The sequence below is a fragment of the Meleagris gallopavo genome, chromosome 6 (assembly GCF_905368555.1).
Source record: "Meleagris gallopavo chromosome 6, MGAL_WU_HG_1.1, whole genome shotgun sequence".
Lineage (NCBI taxonomy): Eukaryota > Metazoa > Chordata > Aves > Galliformes > Phasianidae > Meleagris > Meleagris gallopavo.
This window is the reverse complement of record NC_139409.1, coordinates 8,546,062-8,556,127: the sequence shown is the minus strand read 5'-3', so window position 1 is coordinate 8,556,127 and position 10,066 is coordinate 8,546,062. Positions and strand designations below refer to the sequence as shown.

The 10,066-nt window shown below is 53.9% G+C and overlaps 1 protein-coding gene across 1 annotated transcript; it reads left to right on the top strand.

Moving 5' to 3' along the window:
- Positions 1 to 4,169: 4,169 nt before the first annotated feature.
- MNX1 (motor neuron and pancreas homeobox 1) lies at positions 4,170 to 8,752 on the top strand. The gene is made up of 3 exons (XM_019616259.3): positions 4,170 to 4,819; positions 6,120 to 6,280; positions 6,413 to 8,752. The coding sequence occupies exons 1-3, from the start codon at positions 4,285 to 4,287 to the stop codon at positions 6,755 to 6,757; spliced, it is 1,041 nt and encodes a 346-aa protein (XP_019471804.2). The 5' UTR covers positions 4,170 to 4,284; the 3' UTR covers positions 6,758 to 8,752.
- Positions 8,753 to 10,066: the final 1,314 nt, after the last annotated feature.

The following is a 10,066-nucleotide window of genomic DNA, read 5'->3' as shown; positions in this document are numbered from 1 at the left end:
AATCAATGCTACATCACAACGAGAGCCTCGTGGAATCACATGCCACTGTCTCCTAAACTCGCTGTGATTGATGCCACTTGGATGACAGTGGGTACAATTGATGTTGGGAGTGGCCAGCATTGGGGATTTGCTGCATTCGGTGCTTTCTGAGCATCCACGAATGGGAGGGACCCACGGAGCCCAGGCGAGGAGACAACAGCTTCTGTCACATTATCAGTCTGCCCTTACGATTCATCTTTTGTCCAGGGTGACATTTATGCTGCCCCTCTGACATGCACACGGGCTCCCCAGCAATCCCAGGGCTGGACGATGTGGAGCCCCAAAAGTGATACTGGGGCAGAGCTCTGAGATGGCACAGAACAGCCCAGGCGGGGGAGGAGCTCAGTTGGGACGTCCTCCATCTTTCAGGGCAGCCCTCAGATCATCTCCTGTCACCGCCCCACGATTCTCCCAAAATTGCGCCGTTTCTTCCCACCTACAGCACCGCCCCCGCCGCCGTTGGTCGCAAAGAGCGGCGCAGAGCCGTTTCCAGAACCCCCCCAACCGCTCCCTGAAGGCTCCGCTGATCGCAGCGTCCGCGGGCGGGACTTGCGCGGGGCGCGCAAAATCCGCGCACGGCGAAACATCCGCGCCACACGCAAAACCCGCGCAGTGTGCGACATCCGCGCGTTGTGCGACATCCGCACCGCGTTTCCCGACGCTGCGCTCGGGCAGATGTTGAAGACGTATGAGCGCGGAGTAGTTAAAAGCCGCATTATATAGTTCTGCCGAGTCTAAAATCGCATGTGCTGACCCATATATTTTAAACTGTAAACGGACTCCAGTCATTTAAAATATTGCAACGTCGATAGGACTAATTAATTGGAAATAAGAAACGAAAGAATACAATTAAACGAGGAGAGAATCATTTTCTAATTTAATAGCGGGACATTTATAAAGATCACGAGCTAAAAGGCGGCCGATGATCCCATCGACGCGGCGCTAAATCAGCGCAGCCCGGGGGGGACGGAGGGAAGCGGCCCCGGCCCCTCCCGCGGGACCCCGCGCCCATTGCGCGCCTGCGGAGCAGGAGCGGCTCCCCGCGTCCGCGCCGCCCTCCGATAAGGGGATATTTTATCGGTCCCCATTTCCTAACCGTAATTTATGGCGATAAAACAGACACCCGGGGTCCTCTGAAATTGTCTTTTCATAATGAATAAATTTAAGGCGGCTAATTAATATATAAACTAACCCAATTTGTCAGGTTGATTTGTATTTTAGTTAATTGTGAAAGTAATTACCACACGGGCAAATTAACAGCTTTCTGGAAATGACCAAGGCTGGGGTTTTATTTCCTTCCTGGGTGAAGAAAATTCATTTTTCCCAGCTCTTGATGTGATGAATAAAAGCCATAAATCTGTGTGATTGGTGCAGGCAGAGTCTAAATGGCTTCATATTTCATTTTAGGTTTAATAGAAATATTCATGCTCTGTTTTAATGAAATTAAATTGAAGGGGGGTAGACTGCGGGGCCGGCGCTGGGCGCTTAAAGGGGCCGCGCACGGGCGGGGGCTGCGGGTGGGGCCGGGGGAAAGCGAGAGCCGTCGGGTTTCGGTTAGTCCAGAAAAATAAAATAATAATACAATAAAATAAGGAAATTAAGTAAAGAAATGGCATTCGGTGCGGCGACTGCGACGGGAGTAGAGATAGACGTGCGATTTTGGCAACGGAAACGCGATTTTGATAACAACGAAACGATTTGGTTTTTTCGCCCGAGGTTGTGTGAACGGTGAGGAGCGGAACTGTGGAAGTCGGTTTGAAGGAAAAAGAAAAAAAAAAAAAAGGACATGCAAATAAATAAATAAAATAGTTTTTTAAGGGAAATATGCCAATACCACGGCCTACCCGCGCAGGGACAGCTTTTTCCCCGAGCGGACGGATGTGTGGGAAGAGGACGGGAGGGTTTCGAGCGGCCCATTCGCAAACGGAGCCCTCTTTGCAGGGCTGACACCTCCGACGTGTCGTTTTCCTGGGAGGGGACCCGGGAGGGAGACCCATGGAAGGGAGAGCTGAACAAGAGGACTCAGAGATGGGACCTAATAGGACCTGGGGGGGACACCGGGAGGGGTCACAATGCAGGGGGGGATCCAAGGAGTGAGCCCAGGAGGGAGACCTAAGGAGGGCACCGAAGGAAAGGATCCGTAGGGCTTAGGGTGGACCCAGGGAGAGCGCCCGAAGAGGGACATAAAGAGGGGACCCGGGGCTCACCCAGCCCTGCCCCCCCTGTTCTCAGTTCCAGGCAGACCCCGCCGGCCGTGCCGTACCGGGGAGCTGAGCCCCACACCCCCCGCACCTCCCCCGTAGAGACTTGTTGATTTCCCCTGAGCAAATCCGGCTTTGATGCAGTCGTAGCGAGGGCGGCGAGCTGATGAATTGACAAAAACCAATCAGCTTTATTGGGAAACAGGTTAAGGGCAGCAGAGTGTCAATAGCTCTCCGCCCGCCCCGTCCATTAGCCGAGCAGCCTGATTACACCGAGCAGACCCTGCGCTGCTCGCACCGAAATTGCTTTCATAAACGCACCATTACCAGCAGTCGATGCGGGCGGCTCATTTAGAGCCATCCCGGGGCTGTCACATCTATCGGGGTTGTTATGCATCGTTATCCCACGTACGGAACGTGGCGGTATTTAGGCACTGAAGGTGCGGAGCGGCTCCGGGGATCCGCGGGGCTCCGCCGATCCCAAGCGGGGCTGCGGCCGTTCCCACGGGGAGCCCTTGGAAGAGAACGGAGGGGTCGGTGTGCCCCGGGCACGGGGGGGTCAAAGGGGGAACCGGGGCGGGCTGCTATCGCCGCTAAGATAACGGAGCATTGTTGGGCCCCGGGAGGGCTTGGATCAACACAGGTGGGAGCTGCGGGAGTGCGGGGTGTCCAGAGAGGGGGGAGAGGTGGGGAGTGTTAGAGAAGGAAAGGAAAAGGAACGAGAGGAAAGGGGAAAAGGAGGAAAGAAAAAAAGAGGAATAGGAAGGTAGGAAAAATAAAAGAGGAAAAAGATAAAGGAAAAATTAAAAAAAAAAAAGAGGGGAAAGGGAAGGAAAGGGAAGGAAGGGGAAGGAAAATGGAAAAATCATAAGAAAAAAAAGAAGAAGAAATGGAAATGAAGTAGAAAAGAGGGAAAGGGGGAAAAAAGGGAAAAATGGGGAATACAAGGAAAAAAATGAAAGAAGAAAGAAAGAAGAAAAAAGGAGAAAAAGGAAAGGTAGGGAAAAAAAGGAAAATGAAAAATGTGAAAGAAGGAAAAAAGGAAGATGAAAAAGAAAAAAGGAGATGAAAAAGAAAAGAAAAAATAAAATGGAAAAAGAGGAAAAAAGAAAAAAAATGGTGGGGAAGAAAAGTGAAGAGAAAGATAAGGAAATGGCAAAGGAGGAAAGGAAAACGAAAAGAGACAAAGAGGAAAAGAGAAAAAGGAGGGGGGGGGAAGATGAAAAGGAAGTAAAAGGAAGTGGAAGAGGAAAATGAAAAGGGAAAATAATGAAAGGAAAGAAATGGAAGGAAAGGGAAAAAAATAAAGGAAATAAAAAGTGAAAATTGGGGAAAAAATAAAATGGAGGGGGAAAACGATGAAAAGGAAGGAAAGGGAAAAAATAAAAAAGGAAAAGAAAAAAAAGGAAAAGACGGGGGAGGGGGAGAGGAAAAGGAAGGAAGGAAGGAAGGAAGGAAAAAAAAAGGGGAGGGGGGGAAGGCAGAAAGATGATATTGTTCGACTGGGAAAAAATATCTGAAGAATCGAACGCGCTCTCCGAACACGGGCTGCGCCCTCGGGTGGGGCTGCGGGGTGACCCCGATGGGGCAGGAGAGGGGTCCGGGCCGGCGGCGGTGCGGGTGGGAAGAGCGGAGGCGCGGGTGCGCGTCCCGGCCGTCTGCAGCGGGGAGAGGGGGGACGCGGAACGGAGGCGACGGAGGAGAGCAGCGGGCACCGCGCCGTGCGTGGCGCTGCCCGGCGCCGCCCTCCGCCTCCTGCCGCGGGGTCCCGCCGGGGCGCGCTCTCCCCGCGGCCGCGAGGTCCCGCCGGGGCGGGGCGGTGGCGTCGGTGGGCGCGGCCCCCTCCCGTGACAGGTGCGCGGCGCGGCCAATGGCGGCCTCCGGCTCCCGCTGCCGCCAATGGAGGCGGCGGCGGCGGCGGCCCAATGGGAGCCGCCTGCGGGCCTTGAAGGGGCGCTCCGCGCCGCGCGGCCGCACTCCGCCCCCGCCGCCGGGAGACGCGGCCCGGGCCGCGGTGCTTCCCGCTGCCGCCTCCGCCGCTCCCATGGAAAAATCCAAAAATTTCCGCATCGACGCGCTGCTGGCTGTCGATCCCCCCAAGGCGGCGGCGCAGAGCGCTCCGCTGGCCCTGGTCACCGGCGGCTCCGGCGGCGGCAGCCCTCCGTCTTCGTCGTCCTCGTCGTCCTCCTCCTCCTCTTCTTCCGAGCTCCCCGCCGACTGCCCGCGCACCGACAGCCCGTCTCCGCCTCGCCTGCTGCCCGCGCACTGCGCGCTGCTGCCCAAAGCCGCCTTCCTGGGCGGGGGGGGACCCGGGGGCGGCCATCCGCAGCACCACGCCCTGGGGCTGCACCCCGCGGGGCCGGGCGGGCCGAGCATCTACGGGCACCCGGTGTACGGCTACCCGGCTCTGGGCGGGCAGCACCCGGCGCTTTCCTATTCCTATTCGCAAGTGCAGGGAGCTCATCCCGCGCACCCCTCCGCCGACCCCATCAAGCTGAGCGCCGGCACCTTTCAGCTGGACCAGTGGCTGCGGGCGAGCACGGCCGGCATGATCCTGCCCAAGATGCCCGACTTCGGCTGTGAGTATGCGCTGCTCCCTCCCCGTCTCCCGAGGCTTCCCTTAAACCCTCCCTATCGGGGTATGCTGTATTGTTATTACTAGTTTAAATCAATAATTATTATAACGAGGGGATATCCGTCCTCAATCCCTCACTACTCCTGCTATAGGATTCCCCCCCTTTTCACACGCGCGGAGATGGCAGCGCGCCTCGACCGCTCCGCGCAACCCTAGGGCGCTGCAAGGGCAGCTCCGGGCATCCCCCCCATATCACCCTTGTGCTTATTGACTTTTTTTTTTCTCCTTTGACTGATGGATTTAAAACACCATCCTCTGAGCTCGGGGAATTGCGCGCAGAGCGGCACCCGCGGTGTCGTTTGAGAAAATCACGCCAGCAAAAACTAGTCGCGATTTTCAATATATATGAAGCGGTTTTTTTTTTTTTTTCTTTTTCTCGTGCTCTACGCGCGTTCGTGAAGACAAAACCCCATTGTTTGCTCTCGGATTGGAGTTGTTTGGTCTGCGGCGTTCAGGGAGGGGGGGGAGCCCACAGAGGAGCGCTGTCCGAGCGCTGCCCTCAAACAGGGGCGGGAGGGGGAACGGGGATGGTAAAATCGCACCGCGGTGCGAAAATAGCCCCGGGCCTCTGCTGCCCTCCCTGATTTCTAAACCGAAGGAGCGAAAGTGCCAAACTGCGGTGAGAACCGCGCGGTAACCCGCCGCATTCTTTTCATTTATTTTTGTTAATGAAATCCTCGATTTGTAACGTTATTAAAAGGAGGAAATGGGCAAATATATACAATATAGAGAATATGCATATTTTTTCTCATTCCAAGGCCGTTTCCCGTCTCTCGGCCCTTATCGGTGCACTCCTGAATGCGGTCGCTGCCGCTCCAGTTTAGGGATTGGAGTTAACCAGCATCCCGTCCATTGGCGTTAGGATTAATTAACGCATCCCTCTAATTGCCGCCGCCGGGATTTTTTAAAAGCAACAAATCTCTGCTCCCGGGAGATGCCACTTCGCCGCCTTTCCCGGCAGCGTTTCGTTGTGCGACCCTCGGGAGAACGAAGAGATATTTTTTCTTATTTTTTATTTATTTAAACGACTTGTTTCACCCTCTCCCCCCCCCTCTTGTCCCCCCTTCAATACACACGCACCTTTTCGGCCCTGTAAGGGATCCCCATCACCGCCGCTCCTCTGTTCCCCTCTCGCTTTTCTCTCCGCTGCTCCCCCCCCGTCCCACTCGGGGCCGCCGTCGGAGCCGCCCCGCGTTGATGGCCGCGTTTCCTCCTCCTTTCCCCCCCTCGTCCTCCCCCCTCAGCTCAGGCGCAGTCCAACCTCCTGGGGAAGTGCCGGCGGCCGCGCACCGCCTTCACCAGCCAGCAGCTGCTGGAGCTGGAGCACCAGTTCAAGCTCAACAAGTACCTCTCCCGGCCCAAGCGCTTCGAGGTGGCCACGTCGCTGATGCTCACCGAGACGCAGGTGGGGAGAGAAATAAGGGAAAATAGTAGTAATTAAAAAGGGGAAGAAGAAGAAAAAAAAAGGGATGGGGAGGGCACGGAGGGTGACACACACCGAGAGGCAGTGGATGAGGAGGTTGTCTCCCGTTTCTAGGTGAAGATTTGGTTCCAGAACCGCCGCATGAAATGGAAGCGCAGCAAAAAGGCGAAGGAGCAGGCGGCACAGGAGGCTGAGAAGCAGAAGGGAGGAGGAGGAGAGGACAAAGCGGCCGAGGAGGTGCTGCTGCCCGGCCCGGAGAAAGGCGGCGGGAGGCGATTGCGGGAGCTGCCCGACAGTGAGCCCGAGGACGAGGAGGAAGAAGAAGAGGAAGAAGAAGAGGCTGAGGCCGGGCGGTGCTGCCCCTACCACTCCTCCGACTGCTCCGATGCGGACGAGGAGGACTCGCAGCCCGGGGGACGGCCCGGAGCCCCCCCGCCACCCTCCGCACAGCCGCAGTGAGCCCAAGGCCGCCCCGTCGGGGCCGCCCCCGGCAATGGAGCCTCTTGGCCCCGCTCCCCGTCTCGTTCTCCCATCCCTCCCTGCCCGGAGGGGGACGCGGAAGGTGATCTCCCGTCTGCAGAGCGGGAGGGAGGATTCACACAGTGTTATTATTGACTGAGAAGCGGCTACGACTTGAGCCCCGTCCCCTCCCTGCCCCATCGGAACAGTTTCCTTCTTACTATATATCGGGAAAAGTGTTTATGTCATGAACGTTAAAACTGCTGCAAATCTCGATACTGTCTTTATTTTTATATATCGTATTTATAAAAAAAAAAAAATGAATTCCTCTACTTATGCATGCTAAATTATTACCCAGCCCCTCCCGCTGTGAGGTGGGGGGGAGGAATATAAATAAAGAGCGTTTTGTACTGTGGGGACGCGTGCGGCTCCTTGGGCCGGGGGGGCTGGGGCTGTCGGACGTGCGATTTCCACCCGCTTGTGGAGCTGCAGATCCAAAGCGGCGTTAATTCGCCTTTTGAGAAGGCGAGAGAGGTTGTACGAAGGGACGAGGGGTTCCCGGGGCCGAGAAGAGTCCCTCCGAGGGCCGAGCGAGGCCGTTCCGCGCTTTCTCTCTCCAATAAATCCGCGGATCAATCGGTTCTTGTCACGGCGGCGTTTCCCCGGCTCAGTTAGAGAGCATTTAAATACAATCAACCGCCTCGGCTCCGCCTGCTCCCCGGGGCTCAACCCTGCTAACGAACGGCGGATCCGCGTCCGCGCAACGTGCGCGCGGAACCGCAGCCGCGCAGCCCGGGCGCAACCGCTTGTATGGGAGAAGACGGGCTAAAGAACCTCGGAAACGCGTCCTGCTCCCTCTCCGACGTTTTCTACAAAGATTTATGTGATGTTTTTATTTTTTGCATTTAAAAATCGTGTATACTTCTTTCTTTGTTTATTATTGTTACTGTTTTTCTTTTTAATTCTTATTTTATTATTGTCGTTATTTTTAAAGCATCTTTTCACAGTCCCTCCTTAACCTTCAGTTCTCCCGTTCCGCGGAGCGCAGCCCAGTTGTCCTCTGCACGCAGGAAACCCGTTCCCGATCCCGGATTGCTTCAAGCGTCGCTCCCCGGGATGGGATTTAACGGCACTGCTGTTATTTATGACTTTACTGCCCGACACTCCCCAGGAATACGCTGTAATTCAAAGCCGCTCCCGGGGTAGAGCATAAATCTGGGCAGATCCCAGGTGTCAAAAACCTGATCGGGGAAACTCGATTTAGGCTGATCGATGCCTGCTCCCCTTGCAAGGAAACAATCGAGTTACGGGCTCTGATTTAAATCGGTACAACGATTTCCTTTCGTTTGCAGGCCGCGGGGTTTGGGGAATGTAAAGCGAGAAAAAGGAAAGAAAAAGAGAGGAGAGACGGGTTTGCGATTTTCAATCTCAAATTTGCGATTTTCAATGCGCAACTTCGGCGCAGCACCGCGGCTTCTTTGCCCCCGAGTCCAAATGTGCCTCTGTGGCTGAGATCCATCTGCACTTCCCCCGAAATACCCGAAATCGGGCAGCCTGCCTCGTTATCCTGAATAATGGTAATAGTAATCATAAGGAGAAAATAAGAATAAGAAGTTAAATTTTAAAATATATGTATTTATCAAGGGCGACCTGAGATCGCACCCTCAAAAAGAACCTCACTTCACTCATTAATTACCCAATTATCCCCCGCTAATGAAGCACACCGGCACGCCGCGGAGCTGTGTGCCCGAGCCCATGGAAGAGCCGCGCAGGGTGCGGGCAGCCACTGCCGGGCTCCGTATCAAAGCGCTGCCGGTGTATTGTGTCTGTCTCAATAAAATTAATCTCTTTAAAGCCCGGCCCCTACAAGAATACCTTCAGTGTTCCAGACTACAAGGGCAAATATGTTTTTCAGATTGTGTTTTTATGGACGGATTAAAGTTTATTTTCCATAATAGGGCACCTAATAAAACTCATAAAGCTCTGTCAGTCTTACAGCTGGTGGCCTCATTTAACACTTTCACTTCGTAAATCATTTTACAGCTTACCAGGTGTTTCCAAAACCGAGAGGAGAGGAAGGGGGAAAGAGAATGAGGAGGGGGCACGGAGGAATTAAACGCTCTGCAGTCACCCGGCGGCCCCTCTCACGGTGGGATGCAAAGGTGGTGATCCCGATGGGGAGAAAATCCCTTTAATTGGGATTTTCCAGTTTGAAGGGACGAGGCTCATGAACAGAGTGATAAAAGGAATGTGGAGATGGATGGGGCGGGGGTTGTGGGACCCCATTATCCTACGCTGCCCAACTGAGCATCCCCACATACAGCCCAGCACGGCTCTAACCCAGTGCCCAATAGTGACCTCATCCCCCCAGTTGTGATTTAATGACTCTATTTGTTCCCCCACCCATCCTCAGGAGGTAGCAGGGCTCTCTTAAAGCCTCTCTGCCCTACTCGAGGAGTGGTGAGGTATGAACAAGGACCTGGAGAGGACGTTTTCCTTTAAAAAAAGCACCGTGCTTTAGGCATGGATGTCATTAACTGGCAATTTCATAAGCATTAAGTGCTAAAACAAAAGAACCCAAATAGGAGCCATATGGTCGAGGTAAACCTGCTAAAAGTCTTTCAAATGGGAAACCATAAATATATAATCCCCCATGAAACTTCTGGGGATGGAATTCCTCACTAGCAGAAGGACTATTGATTATTTCTGAAGCCCAAACTCTTCCACTCATCCAAAGCTAAATGAATTAAATAAAGTTTTCATACAGTGCTCAGGAAGATCCCATCCCACACCACATCCTCCTGCAGTGCCTTTTCCCCTTTCCCCTGCTGCTGGCATCCATGGCTCATAGAATCATAAAATAATTGGGGTTGGAAGGGACCTCAGAGCCCTGTTTGAATCCTGGGAATGGACACGTAGAATGAACGATGGAATAAAAAGCTGGCAGGGAAACATGGTCTCTCTTTGGCATTTTGTGGGGTGCCCAAAATTCACGTCTGCCCATAACTCAATAGCAGCTGAACATAGTTCTGGGAGTTGCTTGGTGACCATGGTACAGCAGGTTGGTGTTGTATTTTTCACTGGTGCTCACATGGTCAGCATTCCAGCTAAGGGGTATTGGAGTTACCCTGGGTGAGATTAGGCATTTTAGCCTTTTCTAGGTCTTTCTGATTTCACAGAATCACATAATCACAGAATTGTAGGAGTCGGAAGGTACCTCTGGAGATCAAATATTCCATCTTCTGATTTACTTGTTTGCCGTGAAGAATATGCTCTAGGAACTGAACAACTTCAGCTCACTGAGCCCTG